The sequence below is a fragment of the Theropithecus gelada genome, chromosome 2 (assembly GCF_003255815.1).
Source record: "Theropithecus gelada isolate Dixy chromosome 2, Tgel_1.0, whole genome shotgun sequence".
NCBI lineage: Eukaryota > Metazoa > Chordata > Mammalia > Primates > Cercopithecidae > Theropithecus > Theropithecus gelada.
The window spans coordinates 106,848,356-106,874,353 of record NC_037669.1 but is presented as its reverse complement, the minus strand read 5'-3'; the positions used below and the strand labels follow the sequence as shown (position 1 = coordinate 106,874,353).

General features: G+C 37.4%; 1 protein-coding gene across 11 annotated transcripts in view; it reads left to right on the top strand.

Annotated features, from left to right (window-relative positions):
* KLHL24 (kelch like family member 24) overlaps positions 1-25,126 on the top strand; it is a 52,196-nt gene extending 27,070 nt beyond the window's left edge. For 8 of the 11 annotated variants that reach the window (XM_025376601.1, XM_025376605.1, XM_025376603.1 and 5 more), the window contains 5 exons: positions 3,258-3,442; positions 4,708-4,826; positions 10,844-11,032; positions 12,120-12,308; positions 19,695-25,090. In XM_025376601.1, coding sequence (XP_025232386.1) covers positions 3,258-3,442; positions 4,708-4,826; positions 10,844-11,032; positions 12,120-12,308; positions 19,695-19,895 — 883 coding nt within the window. In that variant the 3' untranslated portion in view covers positions 19,896-25,090. Of the gene's footprint in view, positions 1-3,257; positions 3,443-4,707; positions 4,827-10,843; positions 11,033-12,119; positions 12,309-19,694 lie in introns of all 11 variants that reach the window. The other 3 variants (XM_025376612.1, XM_025376611.1, XM_025376602.1) reach the window with 2 other exon arrangements.
* Positions 25,127-25,998: the final 872 nt, after the last annotated feature.

Below are 25,998 nucleotides of genomic sequence, written 5' to 3'. Positions count from 1 at the left end.
TTCCGCCTCCTGGGTTCAAGGACTTCTGCCTTAGCCTCCTGAGTAGCTGGGATAACAGGTGCCTGCCACCACACCCAGATAATTTTTGTATTCTTAGTAGAGGTGGGAGTTTCACCATGTTGGCCAGGCTGGTCTTGAACTCTTGACCTCGTGATCTGCCCGCCTAGGCCTTCTAAAGTGCTGGGATTACAGGCGTGAGCCACCACGCCCAGCCCTATCCTATGGATTTATGATTGTTTTATCTTTCACGTAAATCAAAGAACATGAACTTTTAATTTGATATTTTCTCAAATTAATGATAAAAGAAGATTTTTTAAAGATGTATGACCATTGTAAAAAGGATAATTTGGTCATCACACTTTCCTAGAAGCAAATGGAGAGAATTAATACTAAAGTAACAAATATTTGTTATTGCATCATAGCAGAAAATCAGATTTTATTTTATTTTTTTTTTTGAGACAGAGTCTCTGTTGCCAGGCTGGAGTGCAGTGGCGCAATCTCGACTCACTGCAACCTCCACCTCCTAGGTTCAAGAAATTCTCCTGCCTCAGCCTCCCGAGTAACTGAGACTACAGGCGCACGCCACCATGCTCAGCTAATTTTTGTATTTTTAGCAGAAACGGAGTTTCACCAGGTTGGCCAGGATGGTCTCGATCTCTTGACCTCATGATTCGCCCACCTCAGCCTCCCAAAGTGCTGGGATTACAGGTATGAGCCACCGTACCCGGCCTGGATTTTTTACTTTAAAGAATTAATGAAGCTGGGCATGGTGACTCATGCTGTAATCTTCGTGCTTTGGGAGTCCAAGGCAGGAGAATGACTTGAGCGCATGAGTTTGAGACCAACCTGGGCAACATTGTGAGACCTCGTCTCTACAAAAAAAAAAAATTTAAATTCACTAGATGTGGTGACATGTGCCTGTAGTCCCAACTACCTGGGAGGCTGAGGCAAGAGGCTCACTTCAGCCAGGAGTTGGAGTGGCAGTGAGCCACGATCTCGCCACTGTACTCTAGCTTTGGCAATAGAGTAAGACCTTGTCTCTATTAAAAAAAAAAAAAAAAAAAGAATTAATGAAATACAGTGACATGACATTCACTCTAGAAACAGATTACATGGGTATCCAAAATTTTATTTATGCTATACTATCATCTTGCCTGCCATTTTGTTTTACTTGCCATTATCAGCTGGAGTAACCTATTTCCTTTAAGGCCATTAGCTCTCTGCCTGAGATAAGTATTTCTCCAAGCTCAAGAAATAATGCTTTTATTGGGTTAACAGTCTCTGATGAGAATATCAGATATAGCTAAAAGCCATTTGGTTGCAAATAGGATATTTAATACAAGTAAAACTACTAGCTTGCTAATCCTTTCAGATAGACACACGTTCTAGCAGACATTGAAGTTACCCTTTATTTATTGGTACTAAATATTTCAGCAATTAGCTTTTCATGCTGTTTTCTCTTTCTGTTCCAAAGTACAAAAACAGATAACATATGTTTATCGGGCTAAGAAGTCTTGAAAAAGGCAAGCAAGTTAAAAAAAGGGAAAGTATAAACCAAGTAATGTGCAATAAGGAAAGGATAAAACAATATCCTATGATATATAATCATTACTCTGGATTTTATATTAAGACAGTTAGAAGTGATTTAACTTCAGTGACTAACAGTGTTTGTTTTGATTAACCAATAAATAAGACTTTGAGGAATATCACCTTTTTTTGATGATTTGTCTTAGATTTTAAGTGTGTTTTAGGAAATGATACTTAATGGAAAGAATGATAAATCAGTAGTTATACTACTAAAGTATCTGGTGCTGTGCTCTCTTTATTTTTAATATTTTTATTTTGGAATTACTTGGAAAATAGTAAATATTGCTGATAATATTTGGGTCCTTCTGTTAATGTTTTACTGAATACTAGGTAAAGGTTATATAATTTCCTGGATTCCTAAAAGTACTTTTGGTTGCATGTATGGAGAGAATTCTTTTCTCCCATATGTATTTCTGATTTTATAATGGAAAAAGTATGCCTGGCATAGAATAGGTAAGTGATTTGGTTAGTTGACATAGCTCTGAGTAAATATAGCTAGAATAGCTCTGTTAAAAGAGACGCGCCAGTATTACTTGTTTTTTTCCTACTGTAATTGTGTAACAGCACACTGACTAAAATTACAAATCAGTGTTCTGATGTGGGTTTTTTTCCCCCCTCTATATTTAAGTAAGAGAAGAAGGATTGTTGGCATTTTTCTTGTGAGACTTAACTTGTAGCAACCATAAAATGTAAATATGAAACATTTTCATTTAGATTATATTTGTGAAAAATATAAAAGCTAAATAATTTTAAAATTCCTAAACTATCAATTGAACCTTAAGAACAAAAAAATTGTGGATAAGCTTTTGGTTATTCCTGTCTCTATTTTAAATTTTTAAAATGACAGAAGCTAGTGATTAACATAAACATTAGAATTCTTTTAGTGGTGTTAAAAGCTGTTTTTTGCATTCTAAAAATAGCTCAGGCTCATTATTGGTTTGGAAATTTGTAATGAGAGAAATGGGGGGAGCCACACAATTCAGAGACAACTATCTTTAGCATTTTGGTATATTCTTTCCAGATACACTTTTTAGATAGTATTGAACATGCCTAATGTACAATTTTTCATCTTGCTTTTCTCCTTTAACATTCTTTGTTATAAACTCTGTTAGCCTTTTTAGTGATTACCCAATATTTTGAGTTGGATTACCTTAATTTACTTGACTTTGTATTTTAAATATTAATTTCTAAACAAGTACATATATATATATTCCTTTAAAGGGTGCTTGAATTATACTATGAATTAATTTTTTAGAACTAGCAAGCTGATGAAAAAGCACCATTTTCCTACAGTTAGAAAAAAATGCATTATCTTCCCTTGCGTGGTTATGCATATCTGAATCACTGCAAAACTGCATTTGAAAGTCATCCTTAATATTCCCAGGGTTCTGATTGGGTTAGATAGGATTTTTGGACTGCTTCACAATTTTCAGGTCAAAACCAATAGTAAAAAATACCAACAGAAATTTTCTGTGGAATAATGATGTCACTAGCTCCCCTGTAAAGGTTCTCAAAGTAAGTAATTTCCAGCCTGTACTGTTTGGCACATGCACAGAGAAGAAACTTAACTGTTTATAATAGTGTGTGGTTTGTTTTTAGAGTTTTAAGAAAAAATCTTGAGAATATTTTAATGTAATATTATTTATGTACACTAATTATTATTATTTTAGGTCCACTGGCTATTCTGAGGTGATAGTTGTCGTTGGAGGATGTGAGCGAGTTGGAGGATTTAATCTTCCATACACTGAGTGCTATGATCCTGTAACAGGAGAATGGAAGTCTTTGGCTAAGCTTCCAGAATTTACCAAATCAGAGTATGCAGTCTGTGCTCTAAGGAATGACATTCTTGTTTCAGGTAAATATAGAATTATTACAGTAGCTACTTTTAATTTGGACACAGCTTCATTATTTTAAACATCCACAGTGTCTTAAAATGTGAATACTCCCACTTTAGGAAGATCAGTTTACAACAAATAAAACCAAGCATGACTTTTTGCTCTTAAAAGCAGGTACAAGGCCAGGCACGGTGGCTCACACCTGTAATCCCAGCATTTTGGGAGGCCGAGGCGGGCAGATCACCAGGTCAGAAGATCGAGACCATCCTGGCCAACATGGTGAAACCCCATCTCTGCTAAAAAAATACAAAAATTAGCCGTGTGTGGTGGTGGGCAACTGTAGTCCCAGCTACTCGGGAGGCTGAGTCAGGAGAATCGCTTGAACTCGGGGTGGAGATTGCAGTGAGCCGAGATTGCACCACTGCACTCCAGCCTGGTGACAAAGTGAGACTCAGTCTCAAAAACAAAAAACAAACAAACAAAAACAACAAAAAAAACACAAACAGGTACAAGATGACGTGGAATGATTTACAAAAGATCCACCAGAAAATGCCTTTAATCATGTCATATTTTAAATGCTCTCAAATGCATGTAGAATATGCTATAATTTTTTAAACTTTACCTCTTTGCATGTCAGAAGTACTCGTAGAATTAAGCATCTCTAATTCACCCATGTTTTTGAAATTCTCCCCAAAGTTTATGAAATAAGATTTGCTTTAAAATTCTTAACTTGAACTTCTTTATGATATGTGATATGTTACCTTTAAAATTAGAAAATAAAATGACAGACTTATACAAAGTATAACTATAGTGTCTATCATGGGAAGTCTGTTAATTGGTAAAATAATTTCACCAGCTTTGTAGATTATTGTATATATTATCCACACTGAGAAATATAACAATACATACTTTATTTTTTACAATAGTATGCTTTTTGAAAAATGGGTGATTTAAAGAACAAACCTTTAGAATAATACCATTATTTGGGTGCTTCCGATGTCTTACTCTTAAATTAATAATGTTTTATGTTTGTAAAATTCACATCCTGTATTTTATTATTTTGGATCTATAATTATCACGTATCAAGATAACAATTGGTAAAGTTTAAATTTGCTCTGTAGAACTATTTCCATTAAACTTCAAGAGGTCTTTATTGAGCTGAATTCTCAAATTCTTGAATTAGATGAATTCCATGTTTTCTTTACCTATGCCTTGGTGGCACAGATCTCTTGGTGACAGCTATATTGTGATAAATTATTGTGTGTACATTGTTTTGCATTTAAAGGTGGAAGAATCAACAGCCGTGATGTCTGGATTTATAACTCACAGTTAAATATTTGGATCAGAGTTGCCTCTCTCAATAAAGGCAGATGGCGTCACAAAATGGCTGTCCTCCTTGGTAAAGTAAGAGAAACCACTTTTTATTACTATTGCTGGTACATTTCCAAAGTAAATACCACAGCTGAATCTTTCATTTTACTCACCCTCTGGGTATTTTGGATTCAAATTGTATTTCCTTCCATTTCTAACCTCAATAGATAAACCAAAGATATAAACAATATGACACTGTACTTTTGAATGGATATTTTGTTCTCCTAATTTGGAATTCATGGCAGTGCAGCACATTTCTCTTCTCATGCATCACTGGAGTCCAAATGCCTAAGAAGCATTGGAAAATAAAGGAGTTACATCAGATACAGACAGGCCAATGTCTAACCCATGCAGTTTGTTTTCTTTTTACTAACTTTGCCAGTCAGGCAGAGATATATTTATCCAAAGTCATGTATTTTATCTTTTTTATTTTAAATAAATATTAAGATAAACTCACTAACAGGCCGGGCACGGTGGCTCACGCCTGTAATCCCAGCACTTTGGGAGGCCGAGGCGGGCGAATCATGAGGTCAGGAGATCAAGACCATCCTGGCCAATGTAGTGAAACCCCATCTCTCCTAAAAATACAAAAAATAAGCTGGGTGTGGTGGCGTGCGCCTGTAGTCCCAGCTACTCAGGAGGCTGAGGCAGGAGAATTGCTTGAACCCGGGAGGCGGAGGTTGCAGTGAGCCGAGATCGCACCACTGCACTCCAGCCTGGCAACAGAGCAAGACTCCATCTCAAAAAAAAATTTAAATTTGAATTTAAAAACTCACATTTTTAAAGAAAACCTATTCTTGACTGCAGCTAATGATTATTATAAACAATACGTTACTTGGGTTCTGAACCATCTACTGTCTGTAGGAACCTGAGAATCAAACTTTCTTTTTGTTTTTTGAGACACGGTTGCTCACTCTGTTGCCCAAGCTGGAGTACAGTGGCATTATTTAGCTTGCTGCAACTTCTGCCTTCCCGGTGCAAGTGATTCTCCTGCCTCAGACACCTGAGTAGCTGGGATTACAGGTGTTCGCCACCACACCTGGTTAATTTTTGTAGTTTTAGAGACAGGGTTTCGCCATGTTGGCCAGGCTGATCTCCAACTCCTGAGCTCAAGTGATCCTCCCACCTCGGCCTCCCAGAAGGCTGGGATTATAGTCATGAGCCACCGCACCTAGCCAGTTTGCAAACTTTTTAAAAACAACTACAGGTGGAGTTTCCAAAATGCTTGGGACCAGAAGTGTTTCTGATTTGGGATTTTTTTTTTCTTTTCTTTTTAGACAGGTTCTCACTCTGTTGCCCAGGCTGGAGTATAGTGGTGCCATCACTGCTCGCTACAGCCTTGACTTCCTGGACCCAAACTATCCCTTCTACGTCAGCCTCCCAAGTAGCCAAGGCCACAGGTGCACACCACCACGCCTGGCTAATTTTGTATTTTTTGTAGAGATGGGGTTTCTCCATATTGCCCAGGCTGGTGTCGAACTCCTGGGCTCAAGTGATCTGCCTGCCTCAACCTCCCAAAATGCTGGGATTACAGGCATGAGCCACTGCACCAGGCCAAATATTTTGGATTTTTTTCATATTGTGGAATATTTTCATTGTATTTGTTGAGCATCCCAAACCAAAAAATCCAAGATCTGAAATGTTCCAATGAGCATTTCCTTTGAGCATTAATGTCATCACTCATAAAGTTTCAGATTTGGAACATTTTGGATTTCAGATTTTTTAGGATTTGGGAAGTTCAACCTGTATACTCTCTTTTAAAAAGTCATATCTAATACAAAAATGTATTACATAACAGATGAAAATACAGCAGTTGTACCAAGGATTACCTTAGAGTCTTTAGCTTCTCTCTGCCCCCATCTCCATATGCTCGTCCAAAACCACCTCAAATTAATGAACAACTAAAAGCAGCATACTTGCTTTTGCATATGTCTTCGACTGATCTCCTAGCACCCCCTTCTAAAAAGATTGCTGTCTCATAGGCCTTCCTATGGAGACAGTTAAGTACCACCACTGAAAAAACAAAGCTCTAGTTGAAACAGAAATGGTGATCAGGAACCTTTCTTGGTCAGCCTCTTATTAGTCCTCCTTCCTCTCTTTCCTCACACGGGTTTCTTAAAACCTCTATACTAGGCTGAGCGCGGTGGCTCACACCTGTAATCCCAGCACTTTGGGAGGCTAAGGTGGGTGGATCATGACGTCAAGAGATCTAGACCATCCTGGCCAACATGGTGAAACCCTGTCTCTACTAAAAATACAAAAATTAGCCAGGTGTGGTGGCCGGCACCTGTAGTCCCAGCTTCTCGGGAGGCTGAGGGAGGAGAATCGCTTGAACCCAGGAGGCGGAGTTTGTAGTAAGCCAAGATTGTGCCATTGCAGGCAGCGTTCTGTTGGGAACCTAATTTCACAGCAGTAGGTGAGCAGCCACTGAGCGAGCTCTACTGCCTCAACTCCACCTCCTGTCAGATCAGCACACATTGGATTCTCATAGGAGCATGAACATCACATATGAGGGAAATCTAGGTTGTAGCTGCTTATGAGAAGAAGCTAATGCCTGATGATCTGAGGTAGAACAGTTACATCCCCAAACCATCCCACCACCACCAGTCCCCCACCCAGACCTGTGGAAAAATTGTCTTCCATGAAACTGCTCCCTGGTGCCAAAAAGGTTGGGGACCACTGTGTAGAATACTAGAGCTTCTCAAAACAGAGTTTATGTTTTTATTTTTTGAGATAGGGTCTTGCTGTGTTGCTGAGGCTGTAGTGCAGCAGCACAATCATGGCTCACTGCAGCCTCGACATCCTGGTCTCAAGTGATCCTTCCACCTCAGCCTCCCTAGTAGCTAAGACTGCAGGCACACACCATCATACCCAGCTAATTTTTGCATATTTTGTGGAGATGATGTTTCATCCTGTTGCCTGGGCTGGTTTCAAACTCCTGGGTTCAAGTGATCCTCCTGCCTCAGCCTCCCAAAGTGCTGGGATTACAGGCATGAGCCACCATGCCCAGCTCAAAACACAGTTTAAAAGCTGTTAATTCCTAACGACCTGGATCTAGTGTGCTGCTGTTGTCTACATGGCCAATGAAATAATGAGGACCTTGAGACAGATTTACTGGAAATAACATGTTAATGGAATCTTTTCTAAAACCATTTGGTTTGTCAGTACCTACTATATTATATATAGTGTTTGAGACTGTGCCTCAAGAAGGATAAAATATTACTGGAAAAGAGGGGCTAAAATAATCCAGGGGTTGGAAGGAGATGCTATCTGACTTAAAAATTTATAATTATTTAGTTTGGACATACAAAGGCAAATGAAAAGTATTAATGTCTCAAAAACCATGTATATATTGGTAAACTCAAATTTATTTGACAAAATAGTATACTTGAGTTGAAGATACCCAAAGCTTAGAAGCACTAAATCAGTAAAGTAAAGGAATCATTCCTATCCTACATAGCAAGTGCTCAATTCATGGAAGCCATTTTGCTAAAATTACAATATAGATTTAATTCAAGCTTATAAAACATACTTAAATTTATAAATACTCAGTTTAAGGAAACCTGGGATGGTTTAGAATGTAGAATCTTAGGGGAGCACTCCCCAAGGTAACTTAGAAGTGTGTCTTAGGCTGCAATCCTCAAGAAAGAATAAAAAATTACTGGGTGTGGTGGCTCACACCAGTAATCCCAGCACTTTGGGAGGCCAAGGCAGGTGAATCACAAGGTCAGGAGTTCAAGACCAGCCTGGCCAACATGGTGAAACCCTGTCCCTACAAAAATACAAAAAATTAGCTGAGCAAAGTGATGGGCACCTGTAATCCCAGCTATTCAGGAAGCTGAGGCAGAATCACTTAAACCTGGGAGTCAGAGGTTGCAGTGAGCCACACCACTGCACTCCAGCCCTGTGACAGAGTGAGACTCTGTCAAAAAAAAAAAAAAGAAAAAAGAAAAAAAATCTTAGAGTAGGAAGGGATGATGGAATAATGGAGAGTATTTCATGTAACTTGGTCATCTTATAAATAACCCCAAAGAGATTAAGTCACTTCCCAAGATTACACAAAAAATGAGAAAGCAGAGGCAAAAACTCAGACTTTTCTTAATCTAGAGGCATTTTATCTTGATGCTCATGGCATGTATTATATTTTAATTTACACATTTAGGAGTATGTATTAAAGTTTAATCCTCAAAATTATGCCATGTGATAGATACTATTATTGTCTGCATTTTAAAATTGAGGAAATATAGCCGAGCATGGTGGCAGGTACCTGTAATCCCAGCTACTCAGGAGGCCGAGACAGGAGAATCACTTGAAGCCAGGAGGTGGACGTTGCAGTGAGCCGAGATCACACCATTGCACTCAAGCCTGGGCAACAAGAGCGAAACTCTGTCTCAAAAAAAAAATTATAAAATTGAGGAAATAAATTTGAGTCTCCAAAAGGGTAGATAAATTGCCCTTACATTAGATGGCAGAGCTGGTGACCAAAGCCTGTGCCCTTAATTGCTACATCGTGCCACAAGTTCCATACTCCATATAGCTGTGTATATACTCCATATAGCTTTTGTAAGTTACTTAACCTGTTGAGCTGAGTGGTGCTGGGGACCCAAACTCACCAACAGATTATTTTAACATAAAGTGAGAAATGCATGATATAAGTGGCATTGAGTACTGTGGAAATTTGGGGGCACATAGAAAGATAAATTGTGGACAAATTTGAATGACAAGGTATGAAGTTTGGCCTTGACCCTTAGACATTCATTGTTGAAATATTAAGAGGAATTGATAAAGTGTTTTTTTTAGGAAGAATAATCTGTGGTTTAGAGAGAACAAGCATGGAGGCCAGGAGATTATTTGAGAGGTATGAAGTGTTGTGGACCCTCAAGTGGGTGATGGCAGCGGGAAACGTAAAGGAAGGGGTAGATGTGAAAGATGCTGCGGAAGAAGACTTAGCAGTTAATTAGCTATGGAGGGAAGAGTTAATGAGGACAGTCCATTAAGAGAGATGTGAGCTGGGCGTGATGGCTCACTCCTGTAATCCCAACACTTTGCTTGAGGCCAAGAGTTAGAGACCAACCTGGGCAACAGAGGGAGACCCTGTCTCTATGAAAAATAAAAATAAATCAGTAGGGTGTGGTGATACACACCTGTGGTTTCAGCTACTTGGGAAGCTGAGGTGAAAGGATTACTTAAACCTGGGAGGTTGAGGCAGTAGTGAGCTGTGATCATACCACTGCACTCCAGCCTGAGCAACAGAATGAAACCCATTTCCAAAAAGAGAAAAAGAGAGAGAGAGAAATGTGGATGTTAAGCTGCTGGAGAGCTTTGTTAGGTTGAAAGTTCCCTATATAAACCATGATGCTTAATGGATATTTTGCATATAAACCATTTAATAAATATCTTACTGATTGGTTCACTTGTCATATAAAGATATTAATTTGCCCTACCCTTCTTGTATTTGTGAAAAGAAAATGTACATAAAAGCTCTGTGAACTTTAGAGTTCATTATGTGTCAAGTACTTTTCTAGATATTGTAGGGGCTAAAAGATAGGCCTGCCTTCAGCACTGTCATAGTCTAGTAATTTTTTCCTAATATTTTAGTTTCAGAGCTTTAATACTTTATAATAATCAAATATTTCATTACCCATAAGTGTGAATATTTAAGCTAAATTGTACAATTCTCAGTGTGACCAATATTACCCCCAAGGGGGCAAAGATTGGTTCTTAGAAGGTGAAAAAAGAACATGTACTCTTTCATGTATAAAGCACAGCTATACATACATTAAGGTAAATAGATACACAATTTATTTGTGGCATTAAAATTTTATGGAGGGAAGACTATTAGGAATAAAATACCTAAGAAGGCTCCCTGGATTGTGATGGTGGTAGGGGGATGATGATTTTTAAAAAAGCTCAGAAACTCTGAGCTAAATATATTACAATTATATTTATTTAGCATTTTTAAGAGAAGAGCTCCCTTAATTCTTTAACCACCTACTTCAAAATTCAGATTTTTGATAATTAAGATTTTTCCATGTGTATTTTACATATAGGTATATGTTGTTGGAGGCTATGATGGGCAAAACAGACTTAGCAGCGTAGAATGTTATGATTCCTTTTCAAATCGATGGACTGAAGTTGCTCCCCTTAAGGAAGCAGTGAGCTCTCCTGCAGTGACTAGCTGTGTAGGCAAACTGTTTGTGATTGGTGGAGGACCTGATGATAATACTTGTTCTGATAAGGTAAGCCATGCACTTTTAAAGAAATTACCAATGATAAGTACAAGAAGGAAAATACAGAAGGCTTATCAAGTAGGTAGCCAGGTCACTTAGTGTGAGGGTTCTTTTTAAAAATTTTTGGTACTATATACTTTTGGAGAAAAACATTGAATTCTGGGTTGCTTAAGTGACACTCTAGTATATCTAACAATTTGCTCTAACAAATGTGATCCAATCTTTTTGAAATGAGATGGTCTGTGTGGAGATTTTGTACTGAATAAATTGTTCTGAACCTTTGCTATCATCTACAGAATCTAAAAACTATTTACACAAAACACAGTTGGGAAGTGAATTAGCAAATGGTAAGACACGGTAAATACACTGCTTCCAACTGGGTCATTTTCTACATTCTTTCGAAGTATTTTTCAGAAAAAAGGAAAGGAAAGGAAACCTCCATAGTGTAAATAGAGGATGGCTCAAAGTTGCTCCGATTCAGTAAACTCCTGGGACAAAAGAATACGTGCTATCCTGACATCTCAGGAAATGTTTATTCTGGAAAAAAGTGTCTAATGCCTAGCTGGTTTAGCAATGTTAACTGAATGTCGTCAATCTATTCATTCTTTTTCTAAATTCAGTTTAAAATAATGTGATCAAATGTTGCTTATTTAGAATGTATTAATTCAGAATTTGTGATAGTTCAGAGCATACTGAGCATACTGACTGAATTGAGGTTTACTTGTATTCTTTTGAAGAAAGGACTCCCTAAAACCATTAAGAAGTTATATTCAGGTATGAGGCATAGTTATCCATTTTATCCGATTGTAAAAAAATTTATACTGTTAATTTAATTGACAAACCTGGTGGCCATTCATTCTAGAAACAATCTCTGTGTGTTTGGTACTCTATTCTGCTTGATAGTCATAAATTTTCATTTTATTTGAGAATGTTCATAATTCAGACATTTCACTATCAGGCTAACCTCTCTTAATTCTCTGAATTAATAGGATTTTATTTATTTTAAATAATGTTTGTAGGTATTGGTAGACTCTTTATTAAGTACATTTCCATTTTTGTTTAGAAATTTTAATTATATATTTTTATATGTCATTAGGTTCAATCTTATGATCCAGAAACCAATTCTTGGCTACTTCGTGCAGCTATCCCAATTGCCAAGAGGTGTATAACAGCTGTATCCCTAAACAACCTGATCTATGTTGCCGGTGGACTGACCAAGGCAATATACTGTTATGATCCAGTTGAAGATTACTGGATGCACGTACAGAATACATTCAGCCGTCAGGTAATAACATAAAGCAGTACAAAAGAAAAATAAATCTAAGAGGGACCAAGTACATAATCATTATTAATACACTGGAATTTAAATTTTAAAATGTTTCAGGCCGGGCATGGTGGCTCACACCTGTAATCCCAGCATTTTGGGAGGCCGAGGCGGATGGATCACTTGAGGTCAGGAGCAAGACCAGCCTGGCTAACATGGTGAAACCCCATCTCTACTGAAAAATAAAAAATTATGGCCGGGCACTGTGGCTCATGCCTGTAATCCCAGCACTTTGGGAGGCCGAGGCGGGCAGATCACCTGAGGTCAGGAGTTCGAGACCAGCCTGACCAACATGGAGAAACCCTGTCTCTTCTAAAAATACAAAATTAGCTGGGCGTGGTGGCACATACCTGTAATCCTAGCTACTCGGGAGGCTGAGGCAGGAGAATTGCTTGAACCTGGGAGGCGGAGGTTGCAGTGAGCCGAGATTGTGCCATTGCACCCCAGCCTGGGCAACAAGAGTGAAACTCGGTCTCAAAAAAAATAAAATAAAATAAATTAAAAATTAGCTGGGCGTGGTGGCACACGCCTGTAATCCCAGCTGCTCAGGAGGCTGAGGAGGGAGAATCACTTGAACCTGGGAGGCAGAGGTTGCACTGAGCCGAGATCATGCCACTGCACTCCAGCCTAGGCAACAGAGCGAGACTCCGTCTCAAAAAAGTAAATAAATAAGTGAAATAAAATATTTCATGTTTGCTTGAATTATTTTATATGTTTTTTAAAACTCCACATAAAGCATATGGTAACCTGTTTTGAACTCCTTCCAAGGAATTGTTTTATTGAAATAACTTCCTTTTTACCATCCCATGGAGAAGTATCTGTTGCACTTGGGCTGTTCTTTTTTTTTTTTTTTTTTTTTTCACACTCCTACTCCAGTATTAATCCCTTCTCTTTCATATTTCAGAAGAGAAGAAATGTTCCCAAACTGGTTGCTTCTTTGGTTAGAGGCTGGGAAATCTGTTATTTCTGTTATAAAGGAAATGGCTGTGCTCAGCTTTCTTTCATCCATATATTCTACCCGGAGCCCTACTCCTTACCCACACCGCCACCTCCCAAAAGGCCTTTTCCCTGCCTTTTGATTCATGGCTCTTTTTCCTTCCACCCCCAAAATGCTTGATGGTTCTGATGCTGAAAATCTGGCTCTACACATACCACTCTAGAGATGTACTCTTAAAGGTCACTGCTAATAATCTCCTCACTCTCGTTCATACTCTCTTGTTTTTCTACCCAGTCCTTAAATATGGGTGTTCCTTGAGCCTGTCCTCTGTCCTATTCCCAGTTTATACTCTTTCCTGAATTACCTCATTTACTACTCAGCACTGATGACTTCCAAGTCTTTATCACCATCAAAGCCTCTCTCCTGTGTTCCAAACTCAAATTTCTAACTGCCTATTTGATATTTTACATGGGTATTTCAAGACTTTAAATTTCAAATAAAACTTACCCTCTTCCCCAAACCTACTTTTTCTATATTTCCAAATAACCTAGAAACTTAATTTATTAAATTATCTTTTTCTTCTCTTAAATTGAATTAATCTAGCCTATCAGTTCTCCTATTTTTTTCCATTCCTGTTGTTTCTACTTTTGTTCAAGTTCTTACCAATTTTTACCTAAACAAACAAAAATACTCTAATTAGTCCTCCGTTCTCTAGTATCTTGTCTCTCTAGCTCATTTTGCCATCAATTATTTTTCTTCCTTTCTTTCTTTCTTTCTTTTTTTTTTTTTTTTTTTTTGAGACGGAGTTTCACTCTTGTCGCCCCGGCTGGTGTGCAACGGCGCAATCTCCGCTCACTGCAACCTCTACCTCCCGGGTTCAAGTGATCCTCTTGCCTCAGCCTCCCGAGTACCTGGAATTACAGGTACCCACCACCAAGCCCAGCTAATTTTTTGTACTTTTAGTAGAAACGGGGTTTCACTATGTTGACCAGGCTGGTCTCAAACTCCTGACCTTGTGATCCACCTGCCTCGGCCTCCCAAAGTGCTGGGATTACAGGCATGAGCCACCGTGGCCAGCCTATTATTTTTCAATAAATCTACTTATTGTCTCTTCTTTGATTGGAAGCCTATTAAATAAAATCCAAAACTTTTACCACTTCATTCTAGACCTTCTGCTGCCTGACCTTCATTTGACCTTTCAGCTTCACATTCTATAACTTTACCTCAGGTACCTTAAGTATCTGTCATTTGTAGTCTCTAAACAGATCATAAATGTTCTTGCCTTGGTTCATGCTGTCATCTTAGCCTGTAATGCCTTTTTTACCTTCTCTACTTGTAATTCTACTCATCTTTCAAGGACCACTTCAGTACAACAGAGTTTAACTTGGGCAGAATGGATCTTTTTTGCTTTCTGATCTGTTAAAGCACTCACACCTCTTATGGCAATTGTATATTCCCTTATGGGTATAAATGTTTATTTCCTATACTGGAATTTGGTCTTCTTGAGGACACTATTCTAACTCATCCTGTATGTATCTTGCATTTATTTGTGCATAGTAAATATATATATATCGAATAAGTAAACAAATGAGGAAGTACCAGAGAGACTTAATTTTAAGATAATATTATTTGCAAGATACATTAGAGGTACAGCATAGATTATAAGGATAGTGAATAGGGTTTGAATATAAAACCATTTTTCTAAAGTTGTTGACATTGAGGTATAGTCTCCAATTAGTAATATATATGGAGTAACATTGCCCCAGTTAATGAAAGGGACAAATAGGCACTTCAGCTTCATGGTACAGAATGAGTATTACCTTTTCTCCCTCTCATATCACATCTAAGTAAAAATAAATCACATTTCTTCAGCTCAGGGACCTCCCTTGGAAAAACCATTCTCCAGCCCTGTAGAGGCGACAGTGTTCCCTACTTGCATGAGAATCCTCATGTGGTCAAGTATTGAAACTTATTTCTAATTTTTAAAAAATCTAAGCTGCTTTTTATTGGTTTATTTCAGTGAAGATTGTAAAGAATAATGCATTTTTATTAAGAATTACTGCTCTGCCGGGTGCAGTGGCTCACACCTGTAATCCCAGCACTTTGGGAGGCCAAGGCAGGCGGATCACGAGGTCAGGAGATCGAAACCATCCTGGCGAACATGGTGAAACCCCGTCTCTACTAAAAATACAAAAAAATTAGCCAGGCGTGGTGGCGGGCGCCTATAGTCCCAGCTTCTTGGGAGGCTGAGGCAGGAGAATGGTGTGAACCCGGGAGGCGACGGAGCTTGCAGTGAGTGGAGATCGCGCCACTGCACTCCAGCCTGGGAGACAGAGCGAGACTCCGTCTCAAAAAAAAAAAAAAAAAAATTACTGCTCAAGCTGGGTGCAGTGGCTCATGCATATAATCCCAGCACCCCGGGAAGCTGAGGCAGGAGGATCACCTGAGGCCAAGAGTTAGGGACCAGCCTGGGTGATAGAGTGAGACCCTGTCTCAAAAACAATTTTTTTAAAAAGAAAGAAAAAAGAAAAAGAATTACCATTTATTCAGAACTTTGTTATATTGTATAAAACAGTAACAGTTTAGGAAGATAATTGCCAGTATGTAGCATATTGCAGGATATACATGAATGTTTTTTAACTAGGTTATTGAGATAAAACTGAGAAAAAAATAATAATAGGACACACATGGCACATTTTCTCTAATTAAACAACATTCATTGACTTTAGAAATTTAAAGAAAATAAACATTTGGATCAGAAGTATATTAAGTCTAATGAAGACAAATCATTGAAGTTCAAATCTAGTACTGGGATTTAGGGGATTATTTTCTCTCCTTTGTTTATTCTTACCACCAATGCTACTAAATACATCTATGCACACTGATGTGATCTCGGCTTACTGCAACCTCCGCCTCCCGGGTTCAAGCGATTCTCCTGTCTCAGTCTCCCAAGCAGCTGGGATTACAGGCGCATGCCACCACACCCGGCTAATTTTTGCATTTTTAGTGGAGACAGGGTTTTGTCATATTGGTCAGGCAGGTCTTGAACTCTTGACTTCAAGTGATCTGCCTGCCTCGGCCTCCCAAAGTGCTGGGATTACAGGCGACAGCCACCGTGCCCGGCCTTATGCACACGTTATTGATAGGTAATTTTTGAGCCATGTGTAAGTGATTGTTTACCTTTTTAATGCTAACTAATGAAAAAGGATAAATGAAACTAATTTAATTGTATACAGTTAAATGAACCCAATACTGTTGCTTTTAACAATGCTTAGAATTTTTTTTTTTTTTTTAAGCGGAATCTCGCTCTGTCTCCCAGGCTGGAGTGCAGTGGCGCGATCTCGGCTTACTGCAAGTTCCACCTCCTGGGTTCACGCCATTCTCCTGCCTCAGCCTCTTGAGTGGCTGGGACTACAGGCACCCGCCACCACGCCTGGCTAATTTTTTGTATTTTTAGTAGAGATGGGGTTTCACCATGTTAGCCAGGATGGTCTTGATTTCCTGACCTTGTGATCCGCCCACCTCGGCCTCCCAAAGCGAAAAGTGCTTAGAATATTAAATGCAAAAAAGAGCTGAAAAAAATGAGGTCTTTATGTTTTACAGTCCTAATGGACCCAGCCTATTTATTTGTTTGTCCTTCACCGTTTCCATGCCTCTTTTGACTTTGCGTAATTTCTAAAAACACAATTTATTATTCGAAACATATTTTGCTTTCCTGTCAGGAACATCCTTTAAAAAAAACTGTGGGATTTTTTTTTTTAAAAAGTCAGTGATGAAGACTTTTTTTCTCTCTCTTCAGGAGACCAGGTATTTAAAATGTCATTAAAGATTAGAATAATTAAATGAAAAGAAATCTGATTCTTTTTGTCTATTGTTGACATTTTAACATTTAAGCATACAAAAATGACAAGGAGAGGGTTTTTTTTGGGTTTTTTTGTTTGTTTTGCAATGTTAGGATCATGTTTCATTTCAGTCTTTAAAAAAATTAAAGCTTTATGTATTGATAAATTATTTTTCCTATGAGCTGCCCTTACTCCTGAGTGAAGACTAAGTTTTTCCTATGTATAAACAAACACATAGAGTAAATGGTATTTTACTAGCATGAAATACACTATTACATCAGATAGATGTAATTTCGTGATATGAATACTTGGTTTCAAGGTTGTTTGCTTTTCTGAGCATTATTATCTGAAATGATACTAATTACCAAACCATGTAATTATATATTATTTTAGAATCATCATCAAAATAACTATAAGGTTCAATAGTGGGAACTACCTTGTACCTGAAAACTAAGGTTTTTGTTTGTTTTTATTATATTCAGAACTTTAAGAACTTATAGAGGCCGGGCGCGGTGGCTCAAGCCTGTAATCCCAGCACTTTGGGAGGCCGAGACAGGTGGATCACGAGGTCAGAAGATCGAGACCATCCTGGCGAACACGGTGAAACCCCGTCTCTACTAAAAAATACAAAAAACTAGCCGGGCGAGATGGCGGGCGCCTGTAGTCCCAGTTACTTGGGAGGCTGAGGCAGGAGAATGGCGTAAACCCGTGAGGCGGAGCTTGCAGTGAGCTGAGATCCGGCCACTGCACTCCAGCCCGGGCGACAGAGCGAGACTCCGTCTCAAAAAAAAAAAAAAAAAGAACTTATAGAAAGAGCTCATTATGCTTTAAATGAAAAATACTAGAGTTTGTTCCATAATTGGTGCAATTCATAGGGGGTAGTGGTATTCTCAACAAAAGTGTCTTTCACTATGTGATAATGGGCTAAGTCGTTCTGGGTGTCTGTAAATTCTAATATAGGCATTTTTAAGTACTCACAAATTCTTTCAGTCCTAAAGATAGTATCCTATTATATAAAGCCACGAAGATTTAATTTCTTCTATAAGAGCAAAATTTATATACAGCAAATTTGGCCAAGTAAAAATGCTTATCGAACTCATTGGTAGAACCTATTTCATTGTTGGTTATGTGGAACCAGGATAATAAGATGCAGTAACTTTCTGAATTAAAGGGAAACTTTAATTGGAAATGGAAGAATATCTGGCCTGCAGTATAATTAGATCCATGTAATAGTGAGTCCGTTGTTAATGTAGGGTTGTTTGTTTGTTTGTTTATATTTTTTTTGAGATGAAGTTTCGCTCTTGACACCCAGACTGGAGTGCAGTGGTGCAACCTTGGCTCACTGCATCCTCCACCTCCCAGGTACAAGCAATTCTCCTGCCTCAGCCTCCCGAGTAGCAGGGATTACAGGTACCCCCCACCACGTCCAGCTAATTTTTTGTATTTTTAGTAGAGATGATGTTTCACTGTGTTGACCATACTGGTCTTGAACTCTTGACCTCAAGTGATCCACCTGCCTCTGCCTCCCAAAGTGCTGGGATTACAGGCATGAGCCACCATGCCCAGCCAGGTTTTGTTTTTGAAGAATCACTCTCATCCTTGCAAGAATATTTGTTTCGTATAGTAACTGTATTATTGACAGAGAATAATAAAATTTAGCTTAGAATCCCATTGTGTGGGAAGTTAACTGTAAGATGTTATTTGAAACATTTATATGGCCCAGTCAGGGCTCCTAATAACAGTGTTTCATTAACTTAGTTATAAGTTTTTTCCTCATTCATTCATTCAATTTGTGGGTAATCCCATATAATGAATATTGTTCCTACTCCTTGGTCATGTAACTGCCACTTTCTATAATAACCTTCCTGTAATAGGAGAAGCAAGCCAGGCTCTTTAAAGATGCTTTTGCTTAACTACCATTAAGTTAAAACCCTTTTATCAGTCCACAACCTACCTCCCACATCTTGGCCCCAATTACATAAAACATAAAATCCTTTTTTTTTTTTTAACTTTTATTTTAAGTTCAGGGGCACAAGTGCAGGTTTGTTACATAGATACACTGTGTCATGGGGGTTTGTTGTACAGATTGTTTCATCACCCAGTTATTAAGCCCTGGTACACATTAGTTATTTTCCTGATCCTCTTCCTCCCTCAACCCTCCACCCTCCACCCTCCAAAAGGCCCTAGTGTATTTTGTTCCCCTCCATGTGTCCCTGTATTGTCATCATTTGGCTCCCACTTATAAGTGAGAACATGCAGTATTTGGTTTTCTGTTCCTGTGTTAGTTTGCTAAGGATGATGGCCTCCAGCTCCATCCACATCCCTACAAAGGACATGGTCTCATTATTTATTATGGCTACAACTGACATATCATCTATCTTGACATTCATTTCATTCATGCAAACTTATCCAGCACTCACACACAGAACAGAGTTGGGCCAAAGGACCTTAGCTTATATCATGTCTCCCTTTTTTTGACTGTGTTAAAGCATTATTTTGCTTTTCTGTTTGTTACCAAATCCTTTATCTTCAATGGTTAATGTTTTGTTTATGTATTTGGTTAAACAGGAAAACTGTGGTATGTCTGTGTGTAATGGTAAAATATATATCCTGGGTGGAAGACGGGAAAATGGAGAAGCCACAGACACTATTCTCTGTTATGATCCTGCAACAAGTATCATCACAGGGGTAGCTGCAATGCCCAGGCCAGTGTCCTATCATGGCTGTGTGACTATTCATAGATACAATGAGAAATGTTTTAAACTCTGAAGCCAGGATACCTCACCGAAGAAGCCACACCAATCCAAGATGGGAGGTTTTAAAAACTCTAGAGTGGGAACTTCACATATCTCCTTTGTGCCATATGCAAAAAGTAGTAAAAATAATAATTTGGTGCCTTTCTCCTCAAAATATCAATCTTTCAAACTGTAATAAAGCCTTTCCTATAACTGAAAAAAAACTTTTTTGTTAAAGGTAATGGTGGTTGTTACTTGGCCTTTGAGGAGTGTACCTTTGTAAGTATTTGTAAGAAGCCTATGTGAATTAGGAAATGTCTGTCTGCAGACCTTTTAGGAACGTGTGAATGGTGTCTTCACTTATTGTGTATGTTTATCTGTATGTATATTCCTTATTTGTCATATATGTAGAGAAAATTGCATGACTTGAGGCATCATTTAGGTTGAAGAAGTTAATGCTTAGAATGCATTATAGGAGAAAAAATCAGTTTTAAAAACCTTTGTTGTTAACAAAGTATATCCAGATTGATTAATTTTATTGAAGAGTTTTTTTCTGTAATTGATAAAAATGTAATGACAATTCAGGTATCATAAAATACTGAACTATTGTGACTTTATTCTTAGAATTGCTGTCTTACATTAAACATGATTTTAGGGGGAAATTAGGTAGGAGATAGAAAAATAAGTGCCCCTACAGAGGGGATTAAAATGACAAGTTAATTCCTAAGAGAAAAATGGAATGGCCATTGAAGGAAAAATGACCCACTATGGCTCTCAAAGTTTTTATGCATCATCTCTTCAATCTTCTAAGAAAGTTTCTTTTCTTAACTTGATAAAGCAGTTGAAACCCATTTTGCAATATTGTCTTGTGAAAACCAGAGACAGACAGCCAGGCACAGTGACTCACACCTGTACTCCCAGCTACTCAGGAGGCTGGGGCAGGAGGATTGCTTGAGCCCAGGAGTTTGAGGCTGCAGTGAGCTATGAACGCACACCACACTCTAGCCTGGGCAGCGGGGTGAGACTCTGTCTCAAGAGAAAAGAAAAAGAAAAATAGGGATAGGTTTTCTTCCCTAGCCCAGTAGGGTTTGACCTCATTAGTATGGTGCTTTGGGTGAGGACCTCTTCCTTGATTATCCTAACTTCTAGTGAACAGCTAAAATTCCTGAGAGGCTCTACTGTTACGGTACCTTTAATAGGATAAAGCAGGGACCACCTATCTCAGTGGGTCCATTTTTCTTTTAAAATTAGTTATCTGAAAAAACTTAGCAGTAGTTCCCATCTTTAAGATAAGTCTTTCATTTGGCCCCCATTGTGTAAAATACTAATCAGCATTTTCAAGCTTCAGTAGACAGACTGCTTTTGTCTAGATTTTTCAACTCCACTTTATAAAGCTTATCAGTTTTCAGAGAGGAATGTGAATTTTTTTTCTAATGCAAATAGATGGATATGGCAGGAACTACAGCATAAGTGATTATTGTGATTCCGCGTGGATGGATATAATTTACAACATTTAGGGATGTTCTAGGTAGCCTGCTGTAGGTTAACTTCCAGTCACTGTTGTCTTTCACATTATAATTTGTATATTTCTTGTGACAGAAGGGATGATGCAAATATGTAATTAGAGTGTCACCAGATTTCTGTTAAAACCAAGTTTGAAATAAAAAGCCTGACATTGGTAAGCTACATTGTTTTCTCATCTTAGAATGATACAGAGATTTCAAATAGACATTTTTTAAACTTTAATGCTTAGCTAGAATCTACATTCTGAGGAAAACTCTAAAACACTTAAAAATTGTTAGGGAATTTTTATTTTTCAAATCATAATTTTAAAATACCATTTTGTGATAACAGCAATTCAAAAAACAATTTTCTATCATCTTAGTTGAAAGAATGTAGGTACAGTTTGGATACTTGTACTTTAATTTTAGAGTAAACATCTGCATTATACTCTTATAGATAATAGAATTATTTAGATCAGAAATTCTTTACAGTAAATGAGATAATGTGTGAAAAAGTATTTTGTAAATGGGGATTCTACAAATGATAGTTGTTATTTTCATGTGTATTTGTAAGATCATGTCCATTTCATGAATACAGGACTTCACATAAAAAAAGACTTTCTCAAGATAACTTTGTATTCCAGTATTTTTGTCTATTGTAAAAAGTATTAACTATTTACTTTTATTTTGTTATACATTTATTTTAATATCCATGTGTTTATTATAGTAAATTTGAAATGAAATCCTGAAAAACAGATTTTTTTAAGCACAGACCTCATACCAATATTAATTTTTTCTCTACATAATTTAAAACTACATAAATTAAGTAGTTAAAATTTATATTGAAGGCCACCAAGAACTTACGTTGAATCTTAGAAAATTTAAATAACTATTTTAAAGTTATCCAACTTATATTTTCATTTTTTAATATTTATCTTCCTTTACTAATTCTTGATAAATAATAGCATTAGACTTGATAAAATAAACAAGAATTTTAGAGTAGAATTACTATACCAAAAGGGATATATCAGCCAAATTGGTGTCAGATTGTATTCATTCTCTCATCACATAAAGATTTTTCCTTTGATAGGTGATGCTCATATAAACCTTGGTTTAGAATCTATATATGTACATGTGTATGTATGTAGATAGTATGGTTGTATACACACATATATACCAAACACCACAGATTTTAGCAGTGTGCGATGATCAGAAAAAAAGCATATAAAGTAAAAATTAGTTGACCATGCTAAATTCGATTCTGGAAGATTTTTTTATTTGGGCATTTCTACAACTTTTTACATTTGAAAGTACATGATGAGTATTAGTAATGATGACTTGTGAATAATCAGAATCTTTATGACAATTTAGTTTTACAAGGTCAGAAGAGATGAGTTTGCTAAACCCAGCTGTGATACCTCAGTTGGAAAGGGAATTCAAAGGTATGCTTTGTAGAACAGAAAAGTACAGATTTGTTTGTTTTTAATGAACTTTAATCCTTTTCTGTTTTTCCTCTATGTGAGTCAGCTACAAAAGTGGTCTAATTTTTACAACAGTAGAACCTCCTCCTTTTCTACTGTAATCTTCCCACTGACTTTACTGCACAGGTATGAAATACTAGCGTATTGGATCTTCAGTAACCTTTTTATTTCCTAGATGATTGAAATATAGGTATTTACTCCATTTAAACCAGGTGATAAGATGATGTAAATACTCAGGGAGGGTATTAACTTGTTACTTTTGCTTGTTTGGGGTGTAAAGTGCCATAACTGAATAATCTTCAATTCATGATTCTAGAGTAAGTTTAATTTGGAAAAAGGGGCTTCACACATGGTGGTGGTTGAACATTGATTCTTTTATATTTAAAAAGATGAAAATGTTTTGTGGACTGATACATTTTATCTTAGTGAATATGAATTGTTTATGTATCTCTACTGTCAAATAGCCTTTTTGAAACTCAGGAAAGACAAAGGTTCAATTACACCACTTTTGTCAATAAGCAATCCAGGTATGTTTTGTTTTTGTTTTTGTTTTTGTTTTTTCCTGTTGTCTGGATATGGCAATAGATTTTTTAAATTGCTGTGAGAACCCATATATGAAAAGAGAGGAGTTGAATTGTGTGTGCCTTTTATGTCTTGAGATTTATATGTGGAAAAGACATCTACTTCAAACTGTATTTTCTTTTTTGGGGGGCAGGGGGACGGAGTCTTGCTCTGTCACCCAGGCTGGAGTGCAGTGGTGCGATCTCAGCTGACTGCAACCTCCACCTCCCGGGTTCAAGGGATTCTGCCTCAGCCTCTCGAGTAGCCGAGACTACAGATGCATGCCACCACATCCGGCTAATTTTTTTGTATTTTTAGTAGAGACGGGGTTTAGTAGAGATGGATCACTCCTGACCACGTGATCCGCCCACCTCGGCCTCCCAAAGTGCTGAGATTACAGGCTTGAGCCACCACGCCCGGCCTGTATTTTCAGAGAGAAGGGCTTGGTGTTTAGGTGGTGCCAAGTGGTAAGATAATGGCTCTTCAAGGCTTCCTATGGACTGCCTTTATTTTAGTAAACTCAAGACACCAGTTAACCTCAACAGAGTTTTGGCCTTATTAGAATTTGTTGTGCATCTTATTGAAAACCAGGTTTACATCACCTCACCCCATTATTCTTTTTAGTTAAATAAATTCACCATGCCAAGTAACCAGAATGGAGCGAATTGGTTGATCTTTAAGGCAGTAGGTTTGACTAGCTAGCTATCATTATTGTCACATCTAATGCTAGGCACCAGAAACCATTTGAGCCAGGAGTGTGAATGAATAATTCCAGAGACACTTTAGACATTTTTTAATGTTTTATATGAACGTTTTACATTTGTGTGATTGCCTTAGATATTAAATTTTCCTAGTGCTGAAGGTTATCATCATAAATTTTTTAAAAACAGCAACATTCATAACTTATTTTATATATTGTTCCAAAGAAAAGAATTTGTTTTAATGGTTTCAAAATAACTGCACCTGAATTTGTTTATGTGCCTTAAGTTCTCTAGTGCTATTTCAACTTTTTTTTCAATCTAAATGAAGCTTACCTTAGATAAGGTTCATATTTGTTTCCTATAGAATAAATAAACTTCCCCTTCTTAAATTGTGTAATAAGCACCAACGTGTGGTTGCTTGGCAGAATGAGAATGTTAAAGGAGATTGTTGGATGTTTGGAGTTTCATTATATTTTTTGTTTTTATTTTTTGATACCTAGGTGCTTTTTAAAATATTCAGACAAATATCTATCTTACATTGATTAAACCCGTGTAAATTCATTTGCAGTATCTACATCGAATGTCAAAAAAGTATACTTATTTTTGTTCCATACTTATGTACAATTTTTTCCCTCTTCAGGCTTTTTCATTTAACTTTCTTGAAAAAGCACTTACTCTTCCCTCCCTATCACCCCTCCCCCATGGTTTCTTTATTTAAATTTTTATTAAGAGTTGTTGGAGCTCTAAGACAATACAATTTTAGAGTTGAACAAAAGTATAATCTGCTTTATAACTAGTATAGACCTAAGGTCATTTGCTTTCAATTAGAGGCTCCAGAGTCTTCATAGTGAAAAGAATGCTTTGTATTTCATTGTTCTTAGTTAAGTTGTAGCACGTGAATACTTACATGTGTTGTTTAAATATACTTCTTGCATAGTTTAGTTTTTTAAAAGTTGTATCTAATAAAATGTCTTTTAACCATTATTACTTGACTATATGGTTGTATTAAATTTTGTTTACCGAAAATTTGTTGTTCTGTTTTATTTTAAATATATTTAAAGCGTTGTGCAAAAAAGAGATGGAGAAAATACTGGATATATTAATAGATGTGTATATTTACTGGTATGTCCATAAAATAACTGGAAGGATAAATAAGAAACTGAAAACGTTAGTGTGTAAGAGGAAATGAAATGGTGACTGAAGGACAAGTAAAAATGAAACTTTACTGCATACGTGTGTGTATATATATATAATTATAAATACGTATAAAATCAATTTCTTAGTCTGAAACACACAAAAGTATTCCCTGTTCAAAAAATAAAATTTTTTTTTTTTTTTTGAGACGGAGTCTCGCTCTGTCACCCAGGCTGGAGTGTAGTGGTGCAGTCGTGGGTCACTGCAACCTCCACCTACCAGGTTCCAGTGATTCTCATGCCTCAGCCTCCTGTAGCTGTAATAGCTGGGACTACAGGTGTGTGTCTCCATGCCCGGCTAATTTTTGTATTTTTAGTAGAGACAGGGTTTCGTCATGTTGGTCAGGCTGGTCTCAAACTCCTGACCTCGTGATCTGCCTGCCTTGGCCTCCCAAAGTGCTGGGATTACAGGCATGAGCCACTGTTCCTGGCCTAAAAATTTTAATTAACACAAGGTAACCCATAACATCTGCAACCAAATGTTCTTACGATTTGGTTCTCACATTGAGTCAAAGAAAATTTTTTTAAAAAGCATAGTTATCTTTTTTTTTTTTCTTTTTTTTGAGATAGGGTCTCACTGTGTCATCCACGGGCTGGAGTATGGTGGCACCATCATTGCTAACTGCAGCCTAAACTCTTGGGGTCCCAAGTAGCTGGAATTGCAGGTGTGTGCCACCACGCCTGGCTAATTGTTTTTTG